At 37.4% G+C, this 26669-nt stretch overlaps 1 protein-coding gene across 4 annotated transcripts in view; it reads left to right on the top strand.

The window, feature by feature from the left end:
- SLC9C1 (solute carrier family 9 member C1) overlaps positions 1 to 26669 on the top strand; it is a 128507-nt gene that overhangs the window by 75237 nt on the left and 26601 nt on the right. For all 4 annotated transcript variants that reach the window (XM_061391820.1, XM_061391904.1, XM_061391989.1 and 1 more), the window contains exons 17-25: positions 3052 to 3240; positions 4315 to 4464; positions 9301 to 9352; positions 10580 to 10728; positions 15676 to 15801; positions 17077 to 17175; positions 17699 to 17872; positions 24596 to 24727; positions 24861 to 25046. In XM_061391820.1, coding sequence (XP_061247804.1) covers positions 3052 to 3240; positions 4315 to 4464; positions 9301 to 9352; positions 10580 to 10728; positions 15676 to 15801; positions 17077 to 17175; positions 17699 to 17872; positions 24596 to 24727; positions 24861 to 25046 — 1257 coding nt within the window. The remainder of the gene's footprint in view (positions 1 to 3051; positions 3241 to 4314; positions 4465 to 9300; positions 9353 to 10579; positions 10729 to 15675; positions 15802 to 17076; positions 17176 to 17698; positions 17873 to 24595; positions 24728 to 24860; positions 25047 to 26669) is intronic.

The raw sequence follows: 26669 nt of genomic DNA, 5'->3' as shown, positions 1-26669 counted from the left end.
TTTGCAACCCCATGGACTGTAGCCCACAGGTTCCTCTGTCTATGGAATTCTCCCAGCAAGAATACTGGAGTAGGTTGCCATTCCCTTCTCCAGGGGGTCTTCTCAATCCCGGGATCAAACCATCCTTTCCTGTGCCTCCTGCACTGCGGGCAAATTCTTTACCATCTGAACCCCCAGAGAAGCCCGAGTGGCTGTATTCTTTGACCTCCAAATAACTCCTTCGTGTTTCTGAATACTTGGTATCTAGATAAAAGTCTTAATATTTATAACAGTTCTTCCAAGCTCCTAAGAGAAAGAACTCACCTATACTCTGTTGCAACAAGAAGGAAATGAGACTTACAATAGCTAAATTGTGTCTTGCACAGAACCTGGATCTGATCTTCTGCTCCCTAGATTCAGACATTGACTTTCCTCAGCCTGGCCAAATGAGAGCACACTCAAGAGAAATGACCCTATACCATTAAACCCTCTACCACTTGTCTGTTTACAAACAAGTATGACAATTTCTTTGGCCACCTGATGCAAAGAAGGGTCATTGGAAAAGACCCTAATGCTGGGAAAGATTGAAGGCAGCAGGAGAAGGGGATGACAGAAGATGAGATGGTTGGATGGCATCACTGATGTGATGGACATGAGTTTGAGTAGACTCTGGGAGTTGGTGTTGGACTGGGAAGCCTGGCGTGTTGAGGTCCATGGGTTCACAGAGTCGGACACAACTGAGTGACTGAACTGAACTAATGACAATTTCTTAATTTACAATGAAGCTTTTGCTCTCCCTGGCATAAATATGTCTATCTCCTTCACTTTCTCTGAATTATAGTGAGTAGGAGGATTGGGTTGCTAAAAAGACAGATTAATCAAAATTATAAATCAGTATATTAAGTATTATGATTAAGAAATATACAGGGTGCTATTGGAAAACATGGGAATTCCTTATACAGAATAGTAGGGTTAGAGAAACAAGTCTATTAAGGAAAGGAGATGCTTGAATTGAACTTTGAATAATGAATAGGAGTAAAAGTAGAGACTGAACATGTAAGTATGGAGCAGAATAGACAACAAGAACAAAGGAAAACTTAGAAGTGCCAATGTGACACACACAGGGAACCCGACTCCCAATGACAGGAGCTTAGAGATGGATTGGTCAGGATGAAGACTGGAGAGATGTTAAATTTGTGTGGAGGATATGGAAAATAAAGCAAGAGACACGGACATGAATTATAAGATAGGGTCTCATGGGCCAGGCTATGTCAGTCACTTCTCTGGCATCAACTACCATTCATGGTCTGATGACCCCCAAACTTATGTCTCCTGCTTGGACTTTGTTCAAAGCCTCAGATCATATAAACAACTGATGACTGGGTCTCTACAACAAAACAACATCTCAAATAATTTATTCAAAATAAGTTTATCATCTCTAAACCTACTCTTCCTTCAAAGTTCCACTGGAAATCTAATTTCACAGGCTAGAATCCACAATCATTTTTGACTGTTCCCACTCTTAGTTACAGTTGTTCTTCAGTCACTAAGTCCTGTCTGACTCTTTGCGACCCCATGGACTGCAGTACACCAGGCTTACCTATCCTTCACTATTTCCTGGAGTTTGCTCAAATTGATGTATATTGAGTTGGTGATGCTGTGCAACTGTCTCATCCTCTGTCACCCACTTCTCCTGCCCTCAGTCTTTCCCAGCATCAAAGTCTTTTCCAATGAGTTGACTCTGCATCTGGAGAAGGCAATGGCACCCCACTCCAGTACTCTTGCCTGGAAAATCCCATGGACGGAGGAGCCTGGTAGGCTGTAGACCATGGGGTCGCGAAGAGTTGGACACGACTGAGCGACTTCACTTTCACTTTTCCCTTTCATGCATTGGAGAAGGAAATGGCAACCCACTCCAGTGTTCTTGCCTGGAGAATCCCAGGGACGGGGGAGCCTGGTGGGCTGCCGTCTCTGGGTTCGCACAGAGTTGGACACGACTGAAGTGACTTAGCAGCAGCAGCAGCAGCAGACTCTGTATCAGGTGGCCAAGGTATTGGTGTTTCAGCTTCAGCATCAGTTCTTCCAGTGAATACTCAGAGTTGATTTCCTTAAGGATTAACTGGTTTGATCTCCCTGATATCCAAGGGACTCTCTAGAGTCTTCTCCAGCACAATTTGAACATATCACTTCTTCAGCCCTCAGCCTTCTTATGGTCCAACTCTCACATCTGTACATGACTACTGGAAATACCATAGCTTTGACTATGTGGACCTTTGTTGGCAAAGTAATGTCTCTGCTTTTTAATATGCTGTCTAGGTTTGTTATAGCTTTTCTTCCAAGGAGCAACATCTTTTAATTTCATGGTTGCCGTCAGCATCCACAGTGACTTGGACTTCTTTGGAGCCCAAGAAGATAATATCTAACACTGTTTCCACTTTTTGCCCATCTATTTGCCATGAAATGATGGGACCAGATGCTGTGATCTTTGTTTTTTGAATGTTGAGTTTTAAGCCTGCTCTTTCACTCTCCTCTTTCACCCTCATCAAGAGGCTCTTTAGTTCCTCTTCACTTTCTGCCATTAGAATGGATATCATCTGTATATCTGAGGTTGTTTATGTTTCTCCCAGCAATCTTGATTCCAGCTTGTGATTCATCCAGCCTGGCATTTTGCATGATGTACTCTGCATATAAGTTAAATAAACAGGGTGACAATATAGAGCCTTGATGTATTCCTTTCCCAATTTTGAACCAGTCCATTATTCCATGCCTGATTCTAACTGTTGCTTCTTGACCTGCTTATTTATATAGTAAGATTTCAATAAAATATTTTTAAATAAATAAAGAATGAATGAATTAGTAGGTATTTTAAATATTTTCTGTCTTGGAATAGATGCTTCAATGTTTTAACCATTTAATTTCAAGTTGATGTGATCACTTGCTAGTATTTCAGACAAGTAGAGTCTTAAGGTAGATCAGAGAAAAACTTAACTATTCATGTTTAAGTTATTATGGAAAATAATGTTGTGAAAGCAAAAACAAATAAGGTAGTACAATTTCTTTTTAAATCAACAGATAGCAGCAATGAGGAAGGAATATTTTTTCCATGCCTGGAATCTATTTGAGCTAACAATTACGTTAGTTGGCATCATAGATGTAATGCTGATTGAGACAAATTCCATTAACTATTATATTTTTGATTTGGTCCAAATAGTCATCATTATGAAAATTGTTAGATTTCTTCGCATCCTACGCATTTTGAAGGTAAAAAACTATTAAATCAAACAGTTTCAAATTTCTCCTAACTACTTCATGAAATATGGATGAAAATCAGCTTACTAGTTTTGTGGTTTCCACTTTCTGTTGGGCTGATGTTTATATTTAGATTCTTTTGACAAGTTAAGTCTCATAACAGATTATATTATGAATATCTAAATTATATTAGAAATTCATTTAGCACACGAAAGTAAAGAAATACTCATCACAGCCTTTCCTTTTAGTAGAAAGCACATGGAAATCCCAAAGTAACATTTATTCTTATGAATACCTGAAATAAATGATAGGAATTAGCAAAGCAAATCATGTATGTTTGTAGTGACAATGCAAGTAGTATATATTCATACAAATTAAGGAACTGAAAAATACACACTTTGTGTTCTATAAACTTACAGTATTATGAAATCACAGCATCTAAAATGACCTTTAATTGTCTAATGTGTCTTTCTATAGCAATATAACAAGTAATTGTTTTCTGTATGAGTGTGGAGCACTGTGGAGTAAAGACAGGAAAATGTAGGGGTTGGCCAGTTCTGCTGAAGTTAGGAGACAGACAGTACAGTGGTGACAGATAAGCTGGAGACTTAAACCCGCAGCAAAGAAACAATGAGAAGTTAATTGTGGGGTCAAATAAGGACCATAGTTGTGGTGAGCTCTAACTCAATTAACTATGAAGCATCTAGTGAAAATTTTAGTGGGAGGTTTAGTCGGTAAAAGTGGCAATACTTCATAGACAGTCATTTTGTGACCTAAGCCCAGAAGATCAACCACGTTGTTTTCCAAGAATAAAACCACTTAAAATATCGTGCAATTCTCTACAATGGAAATAAGTGGAAAACAAAGTCTTAACTTCACATAGGCATCTAATATTATTAGTTATGGGGAAGTAGCTCTAGCCACAAAATTACAGAGATTCTGTGCATAAAATAACTAAGAATCTTGACAAGTTGCTATAGTTACCAGAGAGAATGTCATTTCTTATTACTACCTATTTTAAACTAGCCAACATAAAATCAACCATAATTTGTATAAATTTTATTAAATATAGTCTTGTTTTTTCAGCTTGTAACACCAAGGTTGCTGCAAATATTAGATAAAAGGATGAGTCATCAGCTGTCCTTTAGATATGCTATACTAAAAGGATATGTCCAAGGCGAAGCAGATATAATGACTATAATTGATAAGATTGCAAGTTCTAAACAGGTTAAACAGGTGAGGAAAACTTTAAATACTAAGAAAATGGTTTATTTCCCTCACTCCTCAGTTGCCCTCACCCATCATGTCTTCTTTCTATATATGTAGAGGTGATCTCTGACTCCTGGTTTACTGAGAAATTTTTGCAAAAACAGAAACTAATCTACATTTATATTACTCAGGTGACTCCTTACTGAAGTATCTATGACACATTAGCAAGTTATGAGGCTCCTCTAGGTCCATCTATGTTTCTGTAAATAAGAGTATTTTCTTCTTCTTATGGCTAAATAGTATTCCATTGTGTATATGTGCCGCATCATCTTTATCCATTTATCTGTCAATGGACATTTAGGTTGCTTCCATGTCTTGACTATTATAAACAGCATTATTCATACCAGCCAAAAAGTTGAGACAACCCACATGTCTATCAGCTGTTGAACTGATAAATAAAATGTGATGTAATTGCACAATGGAATACTAATATTATTAAGCAATAAAAAGGATGAAATATCAATACTATAGCATGAATGAACTTTGAAAGCATGCTAACTGAAAGAAGATAGTCACAAAGCACTTATAGTATGATTCAATATATAAGAAATGTCCAGAACAGGCAAATCTGTACAGACAGAAAATAGACTACTGGTTGCCTATGGCTGGGGGTGGGGGGTTGGGTGTGGATGAGGAGGAACTGTAATGGTTATGAAATTTCTTTTTGGAGGATGAAGATGTTTTAAAATTGATTGTGAGGATGATTGCACAATACCATGAATGTATTAAAAACCATTTAATTGTATACTTTGAATGAGTTAAAAAAAAAAAGACAAGTTATGAGCCTCTTGGAACACACATTTTGGTCCTTTTGGAGCTATCATGAAACCCATGTGCACAAATCAGCTTCTCTCAAAGCAAGTTTCAGGATCTATCAGGCTAAGATGCATTAAATAGGAAATACTGCAGGATGATAAGTGATGGCAGGATTGAGCAGACAGACCCTCCTCATAATTTCCAAAGCTCCTTCTGTTTCTCTATATGCTTGATTTTCCCACAGTAAATAGTAAAAATGAAGGATGGGGATCTGACAAGTAGAAAGAAGTACCACTAACTTATTTAGAGGGAAACCATATCTAATTCCCTCATTTTACAGATTGTCAGGGAATGTTTAACAGGAGGATTCCTACATGCTGTTTCTCACAGGTCCTTTGTTTCTTTTTAAGCAGAACAGCACGCTGCTCCCACGAACTGGGGTCATTGTGTGAGACAGGCTTGAATCTCCTTTAGTAAACATTCTCTATACGACAAAACTGCTTAATCTCGATCCCCTTTCTTGAGATATGGATTGTCTCCTGACCTTGTGACCATCATCATCCCTTGTTCCCTTGGTAACAGTTACTGTACATTTGGTTTTCTGATCTTTATCATTGATGAAAGAAACTTCTTGTACTACAGCCTATATATACTCACAGAAAAATCATTAAGGCACCTTTGCTCCATCAGAGCTTGGGTCCCCATGTCTGTCTGTCTTTCTTTCTTTCTTTCTTTCTCTCTCTCCCTCTCTCTCTCTCTTTCTCTTTGGCTGATTCCTTGGAGTGCAGAGACCTGTCTTGCTCACTCTCCTGCCCGGGCTTCTAAGACTTTCTCAAGAAGGCGCCCTGTGCCTTCACCCTGCCTCAAGAGGGTGCCCAGTGCCTTCATGAGAGATGCAAGTCCTGTGTTAAGGACTTTATTGGTTTTCTGCGTAAACCAGGGAGTGTCAGCCTCTTTCTCTCTCTCACTTTTTTTTTAAAATATAAATTTATTTATTTTAATTGGAGGTTAATTACTTTACAATATTGTATTGGTTTTGCCATACGTCAACATGAATCTCCCACAGGTATACACGTGTTCCCCATCTCAAACCCCCCTCCCTCCACCCTCCCCGTACCATCCCTCTGGGTCGTCCCAGTGCACCAGCCCCAAGCATCCTGTATCATGCACTAAACTTGGACTGGCGATTCATTTCATATATGATATTATACATGTTTCAATGCCATTCTCCCAAATCATCCCACCCTCTCCCTCTCCCACAGTCCAAATGACTGTTCTATACATCTGTGTCTGTTTTGCTGTCTCGCATACAGGGTTATCATTACCATCTTTCTAAATTCCATATATATGTGTTAGTATACTGTGTTGGTGTTTTTCTTTCTGGCTTACTTCACTTTGTATAATTGGCTCCAGTTTCATCCACTTCATTAGAACTGATTCAAATGTATTCTTTTTAATGGCTGAGTAATACTCCATTGTGTATATGTACCACAGCTTTCTTATCCATTCATCTGCTGATGGGCATCTAGGTTGCTCCCATGTCCTGGCTATTATAAACAGTGCTGCGATGAACATTGGGGTACACGTGTCTCTTTCAGTTCTGGTTTCCTCGGTGTGTATGCCCAGCAGTGGGATTGCTGGGTCATATGGCAGTTCTATTTCCAGTTTTTTAAGGAATCTCCACACTGTTCTCCATAATGGCTGTACGAGTTTGCATTCCTACCAACAGTGTAAGAGAATTCCCTTTTCTCCACATCCTCTCCAGCATTTATTGCTTGTAGACTTTTGGATCACAGCCATTCTGACTGGCATGAAATGGTACCTCATTGTGGTTTTGATTTGCATTTCTCTGATAATGAGTGATGTTGAGCATCTTTTCATGTGTTTGTTAGCCATCTCTATGTCTTCTTTGGAGAAATGTGTATTTTGTTCTTTGGCCCATTTTTTGATTGGGTCGTTTATTTTTCTGGAATTGAGCTGCAGGAGTTGCTTGTATATTTTTGAGATTAGTTGTTTGTCAGTTGCTTCCTTGGCTATTATTTTCTCCCATTCTGAAGGCTGTCTTTTCACCTTGCCTATAGTTTCCTTTGTTGTGCAGAAGATTTTAACTTTAATTAGGTCCCATTTGTTTATTTTTGCTTTTATTTCCAATATTCTGGGAGGTGGGTCATAGAGGATCCTGCTGTGATTTATGTTGGAGAGTGTTTTGCCTATGTTCTCCTCTAGGAGAAGGCAATGGCACCCCACTCCAGTACTTTTGCCTGGAAAATCCCATGGATGGAGAAGCCTGGTAGGCTGCAGTCCATGGGGTCACTAGAGTCAGACATGACTGAGCAACTTCCCTTTCACTTTTCACTTTAATGCATTGGAGAAGGAAATGGCAACCCACTCCAGTGTTCTTGCCTGGAGAATCCCAGCGACGGGGGAGCCTGGTGGGCTGCTGTCTATGGGGTCGCACAGAGTCGGACACGACTGAAGCAACTTAGCAGCAGCAGCAGCAGCAGCAGCAGCAGCAGGAGTTTTATAGTTTCTGGTCTTACATTTAGATCTTTAATCCATTTTGAGTTTATTTTTGTGTATGGTGTTAGAAAATGTTCTAGTTTCATTCTTTTACAAGTGGTTGACCAGTTTTCCCAGCATCACTTGTTAAAGAGATTGTCTTTATTCCATTGTATATTCTTGCCTCCTTTGTCAAAGATAAGGTGTCCATAGGTGCATGGGTTTATCTCTGGGCTTTCTATTTTGTTCCATTGATCTCTATTTCTGTCTTTGTGCCAGTACCATACTGTCTTGATGACTGTGGCTTTGTAGTAGAGTCTGAAGTCAGGCAGGTTGATTCCTCCAGTTCCATTCTTCTTTCTCAAGATTGCTTTGGCTATTCGAGGTTTTTTGTATTTCCATACAAATTGTGAAATTATTTGTTCTAGCTCTGTGAAAAATCCATTGGTAGCTTGATAGGATCATCACCTCTGGACTGCCAGGTCCCAGTCCATTAAAGGACCCCAACAACAGATGAGAAAAATGAAGCCAAGAAATGAAGCCAATTTAATGGTTATGTCCAAAGTCACATACACAGCTAGTAAACAGCAAACAGAATGCTAGGGCCTAAGTTCTATATCTTATTTTTCATTTTCTCAATTGAGTCAGATTAACACTGTGCCCCTAAGTTTATCATCGAGTGAAATTAGACAGTCATCTTTCAAGATAATTTAGAACATTTTAATGCTATATGTCATGTGCCCAAAGTTATGTAGTTGAGAACATTGAACACTCAATATGTAGTTGAACACAAATCACTGTATCTTTTCTCTATTCATCACCTGTAACTTTAAAACAACTTTGCTGAATTTTGTTACCTTTTATACTCACTCATACTGAGGATACACAGTAGGAAATACAAAAGAACTTGAATATTTAAGATATTGGCCAGTTTCAGTCTTCATTTCTGCTCTCACATATTTTGGTTAAAACTTCTATCTCATTTAAGGTTGAAAACCACATGTATTTCCTAAATTCAGAGATTCTCAAAAATTGAATGGGAAATACCTCACATGCCTGTATTTTTCAGAATCAACAGTATCCTAAAGTAAGTTACTTTAAGAAAAAACATATGACTTACCTTTGGGCTTCTCAAAATCAGCCTAGGTAATGCCACTTCTCATCCTCTCCACCACTCTTGCTGGAGTAAAATAAAATTCATTGCACAAAATTCTCAGGTGGCACTAGTGATAGAGAACCCGCCTGGTAATGCAGGAGACACAAGAGACATGGGTTCAATTCCAGAGTCAGGATGATCCCCTGGAGGAGGACACGGCAACCCACTCCAGTATTCTTGCCTGAAGAATCCCATGGACAGAGGAGCCTGGTGGGTTACAGTCCATAGCATTGCAAAGAGTTGGACATGACTGAAGTGACTTGGCACACATGCACAAAATTCAATTCTAATTCCAGAAAAGTTTCCATCATATTTTTCTTGACAGTTATTAATTTAGGTAAAAAATTAATCAATTGTTTTCCAATAGGAATAACATTTCTTTTGTTCCGTAGATGTTATTAAGGAGGGTAACGAAGAACACAGGACATGCTATGAAAGAACTAGGTAGGTACCTCTCACCTTAAAGATCTAGCATGACCATCTGTTCATCATCATTCCTTTAGAGAGGAAATGGTTTTGATAACTAAACTGGTCTTGGAGGAGATCTACTTATTATCAATAATAAAGTGAATAACTCCAACAATCAACATGATCGTATCTTTGACTGAATGAGAATAGTGTAATATTACCCCTCCACATTTGTTTTTTCTGCCTTATGTGACAATGAAGACCTTTTCGTTTCTGTTTAAAGAAAACACATTAGCATGCCATGATTGTGCATGTCTTTATCACACTATAAATTCTATTTTCTTCCAAACGTACTATCTTGAGCAACACAAGGAAAGAAGTTATTTTTTTTCTCCTGTTGCCACAGAGTTGCCATCTGAGGATTTAGGCTTTAAAATGAGTTGAAATCAGAACAGAATCTCATGGAATTGCTGGTTTGGCTGCTAGAAGGCTCAGTGCTCAAACGTAACAACAGCCTGTTCTCTGAATTGTGCCAGGTCATGGTCCTAGTGCAAGACAAATCCTGGGAGTGAGACAGACATCTCTACGGCATAGTGTTTATATGTTCAGAAAAGGGAATTTGGTACCAGATGGTGGACAGTAAAAGAACACAGCAAATCTGCAATGAGCCCAATCATGAGAGATCTTTCACAGCAGATAGTTGTCAAGCCAGACAAGAGGTCATGACCAAGAAAAACTCCTAAGTGGATGAAACTCTCATGGGCACCCAGGAATCCACATCATATTAGCAGAAGAACATAGATGGATGCATCATCTAGATGCCCAGGCAGGATGGGTGGAAATGACCCAGAATGAGTGAGAGGATTTGATCAGAAGCCATGTTTAAGCACACAATCTATCATCTGAAATCTTGATTCTAACAGAATAAAAAATTGGGTCATAAACTTTAGACCTAGAGCCCAGGAGAGCCTCTCAGTGTCCAGTTTAGGTGCATTAGTATAACTGTTAATCTTAGGACTAGGGTTGTCTGTCCTTCTTCATGGGCTTAGACAGAGTATGGGCTGCCAACAAGGAAATGTCAGGCAGAACTCTGCAATTATGGATGAATTTTGATTGTTTGCAGAAATCTCTTTAGGGAGAGATACATTTCCCTGTGATAAGGGTTGTGCTCCATGGGTTTAGAAAATAAATATTAGCTTACTGCCCACAGGAAATATTTAAGCAATGTCCTATTTCATTTGAAAATATTTTGTTATTTTTCAGGCTACTTAGAGTATGATCACCCAGAAATTGCTGTCACTATGAAAACAAAGGAGGAGATTAATGTCATGCTCAGTTTGGCTAGAGAAATTGTTAAAGTTTTCAGATTAAAAGGCATTCTTCATAAAATTGAAGGTTCTGAAATTAATAAGGTATGGTGGAATATTTTCAAAGCAAATACACTTACTTGATGGTCATTTAAGGTCCGGCTAGTCAAGGCTATGGTTTTTCCTGTGGTCATGTATGGATGTGAGAGTTGGACTGTGAAGAAGGCTGAGCGCCAAAGAATTGATGCCTTTGAACTGTGGTGTTGGAGAAGACTCTTGAGAGTCCCTTGGACTGCAAGGAGATCCAACCAGTCCATTCTGAAGGAGATCAGCCCTGGGATTTCTTTGGAAGGAATGATGCTAAAGCTGAAACTCCAGTACTTTGGCCATCTCATGCGAAGAGTTGACTCATTGGAAAAGACTCTGATGCTGGGAGGGATTGGGGGCAGGAGGAGAAGGGGATGACAGAGGATGAGCTGACTGGATGGCATCACTGACTCGATGGACGTGAGTCTCAGTGAACTCCGGGAGTTGGTGATGGATAGGGAGGCCTGGCGTGCTACGATTCATGGGGTCTCAAAGAATCGGACATGACTGAGCGACTAATCTGATCTGATAGTCATTTATGATCTTCAAACCTGCTTTCAGTCCTTTCCAATATAGGCCATTTCTGCAAGGTAAATGCATAACTTAAAATAATTGTCTAAAGAAAAATACCTACCAGAAGAGCTTCCTTCCTGAAACTCTAGTGGTCACCTTCTCTTTCCTTTCTTGTCGCGATGAGGGACCACATCTTTCTATGCTTTGTACCCAAAACAAAGGTATAATGAAATCATTCCTCATCCTAGGCTAGACTGGGTATTAGTATGTTCCTGGCAATTATCTGTGACACCGAAATAATTTTCCAATAGAAATTGTGATTTAAAAAAAAAAAAAAAGAAAGAAATTGTGATTTATAAGAACACTCAATTATAGGGTAAAAATTAATTAAATTTTCTTTCTTCAAGTTGTTTAAATGGTATTGGGAAATGTAAAAAGATATAGAGGGTCCCAAATCATTCTGTAAGTATAAAATTTATGCCCCAAATTGGGAATAGTGTAAGAAAAAAAATAAGGCTATTATACTTGTGAATACATATATAAAACTTTTTTATCATAATAGTAGCTAATTTAATCTGGCAGTATAGGCAAAGCATGATATGCTATAACTAAAAAAGTTTTGTCTCCCGAAATAGCTATATAACTCACTTATTGAGAGATCAAAGAAGACAAGTCATTTGATAAAATTCAACTCTATTCAGAATGTTCAAAGGCTAATAAAAGAAATAGCAATTCTTAACTAGATAAAGAATATATATTAAAATATGAAGCAAACATTGTATTAGATGGCAAAACATTAAGCAATATTTCCATTAAAGTCAGGAAAAAATAAGAATGAATAGTTCATTCCAAGAAGTGAAAGCTGTCTTTGTAGGTCTTAGCAGAAAAACAAAAGGAACTTGAAACATGAAAGTTTTGGAGAGTGGACAAAACTATTAGTTTATTCATTGTTTAATCTAAAACCCTGAGAATTAACTTCAAATCAATAATATGGGACCAATAAAATAATTCAACAGGGCTTCCAGAAATAAGATCAACATTAAAAATATTCCACAACTAAAGAAAAAGTGGAAAAATATTGTATTCACAGTAGTAATTAGAAACTCTAAATCCTTAAGCTTGAACTCAAGGTAAAATATATGTAACACACATGTAGCAGGAACTAAAAGGCATATTTAATCAGGTAGAAAAACAAGTCACCTTGAAAACAGGACCATGGAAATTATATTATGTGAGGAATAGAAAGAAAAAGATTGAAGAAAAGTGAACAGAGTCTAAGGGACCAGTGAGAAACCATCAGTGGACCAACATATGCATTGTAGATGTCCCATGAAGACAAGAGAGAGAGAGAGAGAAAGGAACAGAGAGGAAATTTAAAGAAGTATTGGCTTAAAACTTTCTAAACTTTATACCAAGCATGAATATTAACATCTAAGAAGCTCAGTGAACTTCAAGTAAGATAAAATCAAATAGACCCACACCAAGACATATTATAACCAAATTGCTGAAGAGAACTTTGAAATCAGCAAAAGATTAAAAACTCATCACATACAAGGGATTCTCAATAAGATCATCATCAGATTTCTCATTAGAAATTTTGAAGACCAGAAGAAAGTGGGCTGATATGTTCAAAGTACTAAAAGAAAAAAAGTAGTCAAGTAAGAGGGCTTCCCAGCTGGCTAAGTGATAAAGAAGTTGCCTGCCAAGCAGAAGACACAGGTTTGACCCATGGGCTGGGAAGATCCTCTGAAGAAGAAAATAGCAACCCACTCCAGTGTTCTTGTCTGGGAAATCCCATGGATCCAGGAACCGGGTGGGCTACAGTCCCTGGGGTCGCAAAGAGTCAGACACAACTTAGTGACTACACAGCAGCAGCAGAAATCAACTAAGAACCTTATATCCAGCAAAACTGTCTTTTAGAAATGAGAGGAAAATGAAGACATTCTCAAACAAAAGCTGAGGGAGTTCATTACCACTATACCTGCCCTGAAAGAAATGCTAAAAGATGTCATGCAGATAGAAATGAAAGGACACTGGACAATAACTCAAATCCATATGAGGAAATAAAAACCTCAATACAGGTAAGTACATGGGCAATTATTAAAGCTAATAGTGTTGTAATAACAGTGTCTGACTCTACTTTTTGTTTTCTACATGATTTAAGACGCAAATACATTTTAAAAAGTAACTCTTTGTCTAAAAGCTAGCAGTATTATATCTTTGACTTATAATGTTATACTTTGTTTTCTACATAATTAAAGAGATGAAAGCGTTTAAAAAATATTCGTTTATGTTTTGGATAGACAACATACAAAGATGTCATTTTGTGACGTCAACTACAAGGGGTAAGGATGGAACTGTTAGAGGAACAGAGTTTTGTATGTTACAGGAGTTAAACTGGTATAAATTCAAATTACAGTGTTATATTTTAGGATGCTAAATGTAATTCAACATCCGTTGGATCATGGAAAAAGCAAGAGAGTTCCAGAAAAACATCTATTTCTGCTTTATTGACTATGCCAAAGCCTTTGACTGTGTGGATCACAATAAACTGTGGAAAATTCTGAAAGAGATGGGAATACCAGACCACCTGATCTGCCTTTTGAGAAATTTGTATGCAGGTCAGGAAGCAACAGTTAGAACTGGACATGAAACAACAGACTGGTTCCACATAGGAAAAGGAGTTCGTCAAGGCTGTATATTGTCACCCTGATTATTTAACTTATATGCAGAGTACATCATGAGAAATGCTGGACTGGAAGAAGGACAAGCTGGAATCAAGACTGCTGGGAGAAATATCAATAACCTCAGATATGCAGATGACATCACCCTTATGGCAGAAAGTGAAGAGGAACTAAAAAGCCTCTTGATGAAAGTGAAAGTGGAGAGTGAAAAAGTTGGCTTAAAGCTCGACATTCAGAAAACGAAGATCATGGCATCCAGTCCCATCACTTCATGGGAAATAGATGGGGAAACAGTGGAAACACTGTCAGACTTTATTTTTTTGGGCTCCAAAATCACTGCAGATGGTGACTGCAGCCATGAAATTAAAAGATGCTTACTCCTTGGAAGGAAAGTTATGACCAACCTAGACAGCATATTGAAAAGCAGAGACATTACTTTGCCAACAAAGGTCCATCTAGTCAAGGCTATGGTTTTTCCTGTGGTCATGTATGGATGTGAGAGTTGGACTGTGAAGAAGGCTGAGCACCGAAGAATTGATGCTTTTGAACTGTGGTGTTGGAGAAGACTCTTGAGAGTCCCTTGGACTGCAAGGAGATCCAACCAGGCCATTCTGAAGGAGATCAGCCCTGGGATTTCTTTGGAAGGAATGATGCTAAAGCTGAAACTCCAGTACTTTGGCCTCCTCATGCCAAGAGTTGACTCATTGGAAAAGACCCTGATGCTGGGAGGGATTGCGGGCAGGAGGAGAAGGGGACGACAGAGGATGAGATGGCTGGATGGCATCACTGACTCGATGGACGTGAATCTCAGTGAACTCCGGGAGTTGGTGATGGACAGGGAGGCCTGGCATGCTGCGATTCATGGGATCTCAAAGAGTCGGACATGACTGAGCGACTGAACTGAACTGGACATTATAGATGAACTTCAGAAACATAATGTTGAACAAATGAAACACAAACAAGTACATTCACTGATTTCATGCAGATACCACTCGAAACTAGACAAATGCTAAACTATGGTAATAGAAGAAGAGTGTTACTTTGGGGTAGATGTAATGACTAGAAGAGAACATCAAGGAGGATTCTAAGGTGCAATAGATGTTTTTAATCTTAGTTATGGTTACGTAGATGTTTTTATGTTGTAAATGTTCTTTGAGTGGACATTTAGGATTTGTGCACTTTTGCATGAGAAGGCAATGGCAACCCACTCCAGTACTCTTGCCTGGAAAATCCCATGGATGGAGGAACCTGGTAGGCTGCAGTCCATGGGGTCGAGAAGAGTCGGACACGACTGAGCGACGTCTCTGCTGCTGCTGCTAAGTCACTTCAGTTGTGTCCGACTGTGTGACCCCATAGATGGCAGCCCACCAGGCTCCACTGTGCCTGGAATTCTCCGGGCAAGAGAACACTGGAGTGGGTTGCCATTTCCTTCTCCAATGCTTGAAAGTGAAAAGTGAAAGTGAAGTCACTCAGTCGTGTCCAACTCTTTTCGACCCCATGGACTGCAGCCTACCAGGCTCCTCCATCCATGGGATTTTCCAGGCAAGAGTATACTTCAGTAAAAAGATTTACTTTTAAAAATAATCTATGACTTCAGAATAATGATAACATAGAAAAATGCTTCAAGAGGGGATAGGTTGAAATTTTCCATGGAAGAACAGAAATCTCAGGAGATCAAGAAAAGGAAATGGTACAAAATCATAATTGTTTTAAACATTTCATTAACACCAGTTTTGTTCATCTACTTTTTTAACTTTGGTGGTTTTAGATAATAATGGCCAAAAAAAGAGACATACTTGATTTTCAACCTACATATAAACCTCTTACTGTTGAAGAAGCACTCTATCATATCCCATGGCTAGATAAAGACGAAGAACATATAAGCTTTATTCAGGTAATATTTGTATTCCCTCCTAGTAATATCTTTAATGTACCAATAAATGATCTTTTAAAAATTAAAGGTTTAGCCATGATACTCTTTGTTATTGTTGATTACCTATAGAGTAAAATCAAAATCAAAATCCCTTTGAATGACATGCAAAGTTCTCCCATAATCTGCCCCCTACCTCTCTCTCCATCTTTACCTTTAGTTATCCATATGTCATATACCCCAACTCAGAGGGTAAAGAATCTGCCTGCAGTGCACGAGGCCCAGGTTCAATCCCTGGGTCAGGAAGATCTCCTGAAGAAGGCAATGGCTACCCACTCCACTATTCTTGCCTGGAAAATTCCATGGACAGAGGAGCCTGGCAGGCTACAGTCCATGGGGTTGCAAAGAATTGGACATGACTGAGTGACTAAATACTTTCACTTTTGTTTCACTCATGATACCCCAAGAACTTTATGCTTTTTAAATTCCATTCCTCCGTGAGTGCTCTATACTGATCATAAAATGTTTTCACCAATGCCCCCACCCCCACCCCACCAAACTGCCTCTGCTTATTTCTTCTCTGGAAACATTCTCTAAAAAGCAGGCTTTAGAGTCAAATACCAGTAAAAAAAAGACCAACCTATGTTTGGAGGACCAAAGATGTCACCATTGCATCCAGTATACCCCTTTATTATAGCATAATTACATTACAATTATTACCTTTACACCTCTCCCCCCTTCTATAATTTTTACCTCATCAAACTTTTGACTACTCAGGGCCTATCATGTTGTACCCATACTGGGTGTTCAATAAGTATTTCTGGGATGAACAAATAAATGGATTTAACCTGTTCTTACTATATCTAGTAAGTTCCAAAAGACCGATTATATTTTTTTCACCTGGTTAAAATATTTTGAATGATTGAATTTTTATTACCTCATCAGCTGTTTAGAGCATGAGTATGTCTAAGACATATATGTACCATTAGCTTGTATTTGTCCAGATTATTTTTCATCCAAAGAAATATTTTTACCTTTCCATATATTCTAATTCCTAAATTAGATTGTTTTCTAATTTATGTATAAATACCCAATCTGAAATTACATATATTCATTAATATCTACTTTCTCTTTTTTAGTCATAATTTCTATTTTCTCTTACAAATTTATTACTAATACAATGTCTCAGATCTTTTTGAGTAATATTTACTTTAAAAGCATAAAACTTTTATTAAAATGTAAACTCTAATCACTGCTAAAACATTATTTATAGCTTATGTATTTGGTGACATTTTTTAGGAAAGATCCAGAGTTGTAACATTTGATTGTGGAAATGATATATTTGAAGAAGGTGATGAGCCTAAAGGAATTTATGTAATTATTTCAGGCATGGTAAAGGTAAGGCAGAGATATTTATAAATGCACTTGTGAGCATTAGTTAAAAACATTACATAATTGAGAATAAATATCTTTAAATGGTAAGAATTTTATTAATCCTTTTTTTAGGACAGCAGCTACTATCCAAACAACAATTATCTTCCTCAAACACAATGAATAACAGCAGCTATCACTTGTTAAGCCATACTTTCCCATAGATAACAAGAAACTTTAAAAGGATCAGCATTAAGGTTGAAAGTTATAAAATAAGCTGTTATTTATCTTATATTTGAGTTATGCATTTAGCTATTCTATGACAGGTATTTATTGGTTGAGTTGGTAGAATCAGAAAGATGAGAGTATTTAAGAATGTTGTTTCCAAGTCATCGCTAATTTAATAAATTCACTTTAAAAGTTATGAGTAATACATATTTTCAGGCAATATGTAAATATTAAAATTGTTAAAGGGAAAAGCCATAAATTAAACAGTTTTGGTAAGTTAACTGGTACATGTATTTTTTTTTCTTTCTTTGTTCTTGAACAGCTTCAAAGATCAAAGCCAGGTTTGGGAATTGATCAAATAATCTGGGAGTCAGAGGAGAAAGATTACCAGATAACTTATACAGACTTTGTGATCAGTGGAGCAGTAATAGGAGAGCTAAACTGCTTGACTAATGCACCCATGAAATATTCTGCCACCTGCAAAACTGTAGTAGAGGTCAGAAAATGTCACCTTATGTCTTATTATTATAGCTTGTTAAATATCTAGTACAAAATTCAAAGTTCTTTTTGTATTTGTATATGTTTGTAGTCTAGTGAAAATATTTTAAGAAATAGGAATAATAAAGAAATAAAACTTGTTACAGAATTTTATGTATGCAATGTAATGTCCTAGCAAAATGGTTTGCAAAAGTTAACCTACCATATTGAAACAAGGATTTAACCAGAGAAACTGGTTATATGAGATGTCTCATGGGAAATTAGATGGGATATGTTAAATGTCAATACCATAATTTGGAGGGTAAAGAAGGGAAAAAGTCAAAGAGCTGGGATTTATTAATAGAAAGTTGAGCACAGTGAACAGAAGTTTCTGACACACAATTCACAACAAGATCCTCAAAGCAACAGGGGCTCCCACTGGCCTAATGTGAATTCAGAAAGAACAATGACTGTAAGTAATAAAACCACAAACATATAAAAATTCCTAAGTTGATAATGCTATCAAGTTTTTTATTTTAAAAAGATTGCTAAGATATCAACTTATGTCTCTGAAAATGGATTGCTTATTTTAAAAAAGAAATCATTAAACATTTATCTTGCCTTTCCTCTATGAACTCTTTCAAGGAAACTAAAAAAAAAAATAAGATGAGGAAAATTATTCTGATAGAAGAATTCAAGCCAATAAATGTAGAATAAGAGAATTAAAATATCTCCATTTAGTCAGCCTGAATGAAATAATGGACCTATGCAATAACCACCAACTGATACTAGAACTACTGAGTGGAATATTAGTGGAACACTTTATAATGAAAAAGCATGCTAACATCACCTACGGACAGTCTTAGCATCACTAAAATAATGGCAACTGGGCATCACATGCTTCATGATCTGATGCAACAGAAGTACTAGCACCATGGACTCTTCTTGCACAAGAAAAGAGAAAACCTGAATTCTAGTTCCAACCAGTTTACAGAAAATGCAGGAAACAAGTTAACTGACACCAAGAGAGAATAATTAGCTAAATCTAGAGTGTGGAATGTCAACAGGCCAATAACCCATTTATTTTTTAACAAATCAAAGGAATAAAAAGGGAAGAGGAAGGGGAGGAAGACGGCAAAGGAAAATTTTGCCTCTATCGTTCAACAATGCATATTAGAATATTTATAAGTGAAATTATATGATATCTGACATTTGCCTAAAAATACTTTAGCCTTTTGCTTCTGAATATAAGGAAGTTACTGAGAACATAGTGGCACACTTACCATAAATAACCATAACTTGACAAAATATATGAGGCAAATATTTTCAACCATCGGAAAACAGGCAGTGTTAAGTCTGGAAACCTCAAGAGCAGAGAAACTCATGAGATAAGCTCCACATCCACCTTCACCCTCTGACTGGGACAATTTCTGACCGCAGTTCAATAAGAATCCAAAAGGAAAATAATGATCCTGCTGCACTGAGATGGGAGAGATTAGAAATTGTGGCAACTAAAGTAGATTGGAATCTGTAGGGTGGGGCATAGGATCAGAGTTTACAGAGGGAGACCTGAGCAATCTGTGTGGTCCACAAGTCCTTGGTTGAGGGATAGGTTGCAAATGCACGAGGTGAGACAAAACTACATTACCAGATTGCTAAGAATGGAACAGAGATGTTAAAGGTCAAGGAGGGTCAGGGATTTGAGGTATTTTAAGGTTCTATCTTGATAGAAAAGAGAGACTTTTTAAAACCTCTGGCATGTAGGTGAGCACATAGGTGAGAGCAAATATCATGGCCTAGTGAGACTAACTATAAACTTGCTAAAACAAGCCTGAGAGCAAGCCCTGGCAGACTTCAGTTTGGAGGTTAAGTACCATGAAATTACACAATCATGGGAAATGCCTAGAGTTTTCTACTGATTAAACAAAACAAATCATAAAACACAACCTATACAAAGTCAAGGTTATCAGACAGTAAATGAAGGGGTCTACTGCAACAAACATCAACAATGATCACAGGAAGATAACAGAACCTGGAATATCAACAATTTATCTTCAGGAATCATGAATTACTAAGCAAGCAAAGAAACATGAAAATGTGACCCTTAATGTGGAAAGGGGGAGTGGAACAACCCTGAAATTACCCAGACTATGGACTAAATGAAGACACTAAGAGCTCAGAATAGATTCAAAGAACTAAAAGGAAACATGTTCAAACAACTAAAGAAAAATATAATCTTTATGAGAGAAGACATAGGAAATATTCAAGAAAGAATCAAATGAAAATTTTAAAACTAAAAAGAGTAGTTTGGGGATGGCAGTAAAAAAGGTCAAGAAAGGAACAATAACCCACTAGTAAAGGCGAATACATAGTAAAGCCTGTAGATCAGTCAATTAAGTTATTACAAGATTAAAAGACAAAAAAATTGTAAAGTTAACTAGGACTAGAATAAATAGTTAGGGATATGACATCAAAGACATAAAGCCTGGGAAAAGTAAAGAAAGTAATTTTAGGATATGTTTGAACTTAAATGACTATCTGTTTAAAACAAGTAGATCTAGTTACAGGTTAACATATATGAACCTGATAGTAAGCACAAGTCAAAAACCTACAATAGACACACATAAAACTAGAGAAAAAAGGAACAAAGCGTACCTCTAAAGAAAATCATCACACCACAAAGGAAGAAACTAAAAAAGGAGAAAGGGACAGAGAAGAACTGCAAAAACAACCAGAAAACAAGTGGCAATAAGCACACACCTATCAGTAATCATTTTAAATGTCAATAGACTAAATGCTCCAGTCAGAAGATATGGGTTAGTTGATTGGATAAAAAACAATGCTGATTACCAGAGACTCACTTCAGAGTTAAAGATATACACAGGTTGAAAGTGAAGGGATGGGAAAAAATATTTCATGCAAATAGAAATAAGAAAGCTGTGTAACAATATTAACATCAGGAATATAGACTTTGAAACAAAGTACTGATTTGTTAGGAATGTTAGGTCCATGAATCAAGGTAAATTAGAAGTGGTCAACAGAGAAGGCAATGGCACCCCACTCCAGTACTCTTGCCTGGAAATTCCCATGGACAGAGGAGCCTGGTAGGCTGCAGTCCATGGGGTTGCTAAGAGTCGGACACGACTGAGCGACCTCACTTTCACTTTTCACTTTCATGCATTGGAGAAGGAAATGGCAACCCACTCCAGTATTCTTGCCTGGAGAATCCCAGGGACAGAGGAGCCTGGTGGGCTGCTTTCTATGGGGTTGCACAGAGTTGGACACGACTGAAGCGACTTAGCAGCAGCAGCAGCAGCAGCAGCAGAAGTGGTCAAACAAGAGATGGCAAGAGTGAACATGGACATTTTAGAAATTAGTGAACTAAAATTAGTGAACGGGCAATTTTAATTCAGATGCCCGTTATATCTTCTACTGTGAGCAAGAATTCCTTAGAAGAAATGGAGTAGCCATCATAGTCAACGAAAGAGTCTAAAATGCAGTACTTGAGTGCAATCTCAAAAATGACAGAATGATCTCTGTTCATTTCCAAGGCAAACCATTCAATATCACAGTAATCCAAGTCTATGCCCTAACCAATAACACTGAAGAAGATGAAGTTGAACAGTTCTATGAAGACCTACAAGACCTTCTAGAACTAACACCCAAAGAAGATGTCCTTTTCATCATGGGGGCCTGGAATGCAAAAGTAGGAAGGCAAGAGATACCTGGGGTAACAGGCAAATTTGGCCTTGGAGTACAAAATGAAGCAGGGCAAAGGCTAATAGAGTTTTGCCAAGATAACGCACTGGTCATAGCAAACACCCTCTTCCAACAACACAAGAGAAGACTTTACATGTGGACATCACCAGATGGTCAATACCAAAATCAGACTGATTATATTCTTTTCAGCCAAAGATGGTGAAGCTCTATACAGTCAGCAAAAACAAGACCAGGAGCTGACTATGGCTCAGATCATGAACTCCTTATTGCCAAATTCAGACTGAAATTGAAGAAAGTAGGGAAAACCACTAGACCATTCAGGTATGACCTAAATCAAATCTCTTACGATTATACAGTGGAAGGGAGTAATAGATTGAAGGGATTAGATCTGATAGACAGAGTGCCTGAAAAACTATGGACAGAGGTTCGTGACATTGTACAGGAGGCAGGGATCAAGACCATCCCCAAGAAAAAGAAATGCAAAAAGACAAAATGGTTGTCTGGGAGCAGGGGGCCACCTTATAAATAGCTGAGAAAAGAAGAGAAGCTAAAGGCAAAAGAGACATAGATTAATAGAACAGAACAGAGAATCCAGAAATAAACCTATGTACTTGTGGTCAACTAATCTAAATCAAGGCAAAAATATACAATGGAGAAAATACAGATTCTTCAATAAGTGTTGCTGGGAAAACTGGACAGCTACATGTAAAAGAATGAAATTATAACTTTTTCTCACACCAAATACAAAATTGAAAATGAATTAAAGACCTAAATGTAAGGCTGTAAACTGTGAACTCTAGAAGGGATCATAGGCAGAACACTCTTTGACATAAACCTAGCAATATTTTTTTGAATATGTCTCCTAAGGCAAAGGAAACAACTGCAAAAACAAGCAAATGATACCTAATTAATCTTAAAAGCCTTTCCATGCAAAAGGAAACCATTGACAAAATAAAAAATCATCCTATTGATCAGTAGAAAATATTTGCAAACTGCATGATCAATAACAGATTAATATCCAAAACACATAAACAGTTCATACAACTCAATATCAAAACAACTCAATTATATAATGGGCAGAAGACCTGAATAGATATTTTTCCAAATAAGATATACAGAAGGTCAACAGGCACATGAAAAGATGCTCATCATTGGTAAATATCAGAGAAATGCAACTCAATATTACAGTGAGTTATCACCTCACCTCTGTCAGAATGGCTATCATCAAAAAGTCTACAAATAACAAATATTGTTGAGGATATGGATGAAGGGAATGCTCCAAGGTCTCCCTGGTGGCTCAGTAGTAAATAATCCACCTGCCAATGCCAGAGACGCAGGTTTGAGCCTTGGGTCAGGAAGATCCCCTGAAAAAGGAAGTGGCAACCCACTCCAGTATTCTTACTTGGGAAATCCCATGGACAGAGGAAGCTGGCAGGCTGCAGACCATGGGGTCACAAAAGAGTCAGACATGACTTAGTGACTGAACACCACCACCACCAACCTACACTGTTGGCAGGAATGTAAATTTGTGCCACTATTAAAAACAGTATGGAGGTTGCTCAAAAAAACTAAAAATAGAGCTATCACATGATCCAGGAATTCTGCTCTTAGATAGGTATTGAAGAAAATAAAAACATGAATTTGAAAAGATCCATGTTCCTCCATATTCACAGGAGTATTATTTATAACAGCCAAGATGTGAAAGCAACCAAAATGTCCATCAACAAATGAATGGATAAAGAAGATTTGAGATATATGTATATATCTCAAATACTGTGTGTGTGTGTATATATATATATATATACAGTATTACTAAACCAAAAAAGAATGAAATTATGCTATTTGCAACAACATGGATGGACTTGGAGGATATTATATTTAATGAAATAATAGAAAGACAGAGAAAGACAAGTACTGTAAGTTATCACTTTTATGCAGAATCTAAAAAATAAAACAAACAAGTTAATATGACAAAACAGAAACAGATTTACAGAAATGGAAAACAAAGTAGTGGTTATCAGTAGGGAGAGGAAAGGGAGTAGGACAAAATAGGGCAACCCACTTCAGTACTCTTGCTTAGGGCTTAAAAGGTACAAATTACCATGTGTGAAGGATATATTGTACAGCACAGGGAATAGAGTCAATACTCTGTAATAACTTTAAATGGAGTATAATCTATAATAATATTGGATCACTATGTTGTACACCTAAAACTAATGAAATATTGTAAATCAACTATGCTTCAGAATTTAAAGCTGGGCAATGGATTTGAACAGATACTTCATAAAAGAATATACAAATGGCCCATAAACATATGAAAAAGATGCTCAATATCATTAGTGCTCAGAGAAATGCATATTAAAATCATGATAAGGTATCAGTATATACATACTACATTGGCTAAAAATACATAGATTGAACACAAAGTATTAGCAAGGATGTCAATCAGCTGAAATTCTCATAAGTGGCTAGTTAAAGGGTAAATGTTACAGCCTCATCTGAAAACAGTTTAGCAGTTTATTATAAATACACATTTACTATATTACCCAGAAAACCTACTCATGGCTGATTACCGAGAGAATTTAAAACCAACAAACACAATCTCTTGTGTCTTCATAGCAGCTTATCCCTAAGAGTCAATAGTCTGATCATTGTTAGTATCAGAATTTTATTACTAACCAAAACATTTTCTCCCCCCAAATAATGTTTTTAGAAATACTTATGTCTTTAGTTTAAAAGGTTAAATGATATTTGAGTCTTTGTTTTCTATTTTTTTCAGAATCTATAAGAATAATAAAGAAGTCTCATTAAATCATACAGCCTTTTAATAGTTAGTATATGACAAGATTGTAAAAATATTTACTAAATAGATACATTTTATTAGGTTTCCAGGCAATAAAATGAATCTGCATAATTTAAATATTATTAGATTTAATGTTACATGTATATAAGAGAAAATCTCATTTCATTGAATCATGAATGCACAGAATGAAATAGTAAGTTGACATCCTCTTTTTTTCAGACATGTTTTATCCCCAAAAATCACTTGTATGAAGCTTTTGAACAATTTTATCCTCACATTGAATACAGAATGTGGCTAAAACTTGGACTTTCTATTACTGCCAAAAAAATCAGGGAACATTTATCTTATGAGGTAAGAGGTGCTTATGTGAAATTGTCCTTCTCTCTGAATGAAAATGAACTAAAGTATTGTTAGAAATTAACTCTTTAGGAATTTATATTAATCTTTATAAACAATAGACTATGAAATTGTATTTTTCTTATAGGATTGGAATTACAAGATGCAATTAAAACTCAGTAACATTTATGTAAAAGATATACCAAAGAACACCAAAACCGATATCTATGATGAAACAGTAATTTATGTCATCCTCATCCATGGAGCTGTGGAAGATTGTCAGTTACGAAAAGCTTATAAGGCTCCTTTCTTAATTCCTATAACATGTCATCAGGTAAAGAAATACTGATTCATATCTTCAGGTCAATATTCCATTTGTCCAACAATGAGTTAATAGTAGAAAAAGTGTCACTTTTCCACCTTCCCATTCTCCCCCATTCCCCTAACACTCCACGAACGCACACACAGCACACACACTCCCAGTTCACCAATTGTTTTGGCACTGGGTAGCCCAAACACCAACCTGTTCCCATTCACTATCAATGAATCAGGCCAAGCTATACATTTTGGTACAGTTGTAAATAGCAAAAGAGGACCTATTCAGTTCATGTACATATTGCAGGACTACTCTCTCTGGATTATATCAACAGTGCTGTAAAAAGGTTCTTTCAGTCCTAAGCTGAAGTGAGTATTACTGGTATTTCTTCAGCTACTTTGAAAGTGAATGTAAAAATAAAGGATGTTCTCATATTTAAGCTGTTGAGTTATGTGTGTGCTTAGTTGTTCAGTCATGTCCAACTCTTTGCAACCCCATGGATGTAGCCCAGCAGGCTCCTCTGTCCATGGGATTCTCCAGGCAAGAATCCTGGAGTGGGTTGCCATTCCCTTCCCCAGGACCTGGGTCTCCTGCATTGCAGGCAGTTTGTTTGCTGTCTGAGCCTCCAGGGAAGCCCAATTAAAATGAAAAGCTGTGCCATGAGAAGAAAGAGAGAATGAAGGAATATCGTAGTATATGTATGTGTTTGTGTGTGTATGTATGAGTACTGGGGTAGAGTAAGAGAGGTACATGTCTAGGAGAATCAGAGGACACATAAAATACTGCTAAAGAAAGTAAATTGAAAGAGAGACCAAGAGTTAATTAAAGTAAGCATATTTTTTATGCAACTATGACAGAAACAGTGCTAGATGCTAGAGTGATCAAAACAAATGAGTCTTGCAACTTACCCTCAAGAGATCTCTCAACCAAGCAAAAAGATATATATAAAAATAGACACATAAATGTTTACAGCTATGATCAGTTCAGTTCAGTCGCTCAGTTGTGTCCGATTCTTTGCCACCCCACGAACCGCAGCATGCCAGGCAGCCCTGTCCATCACCATCTCCCGGAGTCTACCCAGACTCATGTCCATCAAGTCGGTGATGCCATCCAACCATCTCATCCTCTGTTGTCCCCTTCTCCTCCTGCCTCAATCTTTCCCATCATCAGGGTCTTTTCAAATGAGTCACCTCTTTGCATCAGGTGGCCAAAGTATTGGAGCTTCAGTTTCAACATCAGTCCTTCCAGTGAACACTGATCTCCTTTAGGGTGGACTGGTTGGATCTCCTTGCAGTCCAAAGAACTCTCAAGAGTCTTCTCCAACACCACAGTTCAAAAGTATCAATTCTTCAGCACTCAGCTTTCTTTATAGTCCAACTCTCATATCCATACATGACCATTGGAAAAACCATAGCCTTGACTAGACTAACCTTTGTTGGCAAAGTAATGTCTCTGCTTTTGAATATGCTGTCTAGGTTGGTCATAACTTTCCTTCCATTCATGGCTGCAGTCACCATCTGCAGTGATTTTGGAGCCCAGAAAAATAAAGTCAGCCACTGTTTCCCCATCTATTTGCCACGACGTGATAGGACCGGATGCCGTGATCTTACTTTTCTGAATATTGAGCTTTAAGCCAACTTA

Source organism: Bos javanicus, chromosome 1 (assembly GCF_032452875.1).
Source record: "Bos javanicus breed banteng chromosome 1, ARS-OSU_banteng_1.0, whole genome shotgun sequence".
NCBI classification, from domain to species: domain Eukaryota; kingdom Metazoa; phylum Chordata; class Mammalia; order Artiodactyla; family Bovidae; genus Bos; species Bos javanicus.
Note: the sequence above shows the minus strand (reverse complement) of the source record. Positions and strands in the feature narration are given on the sequence as shown.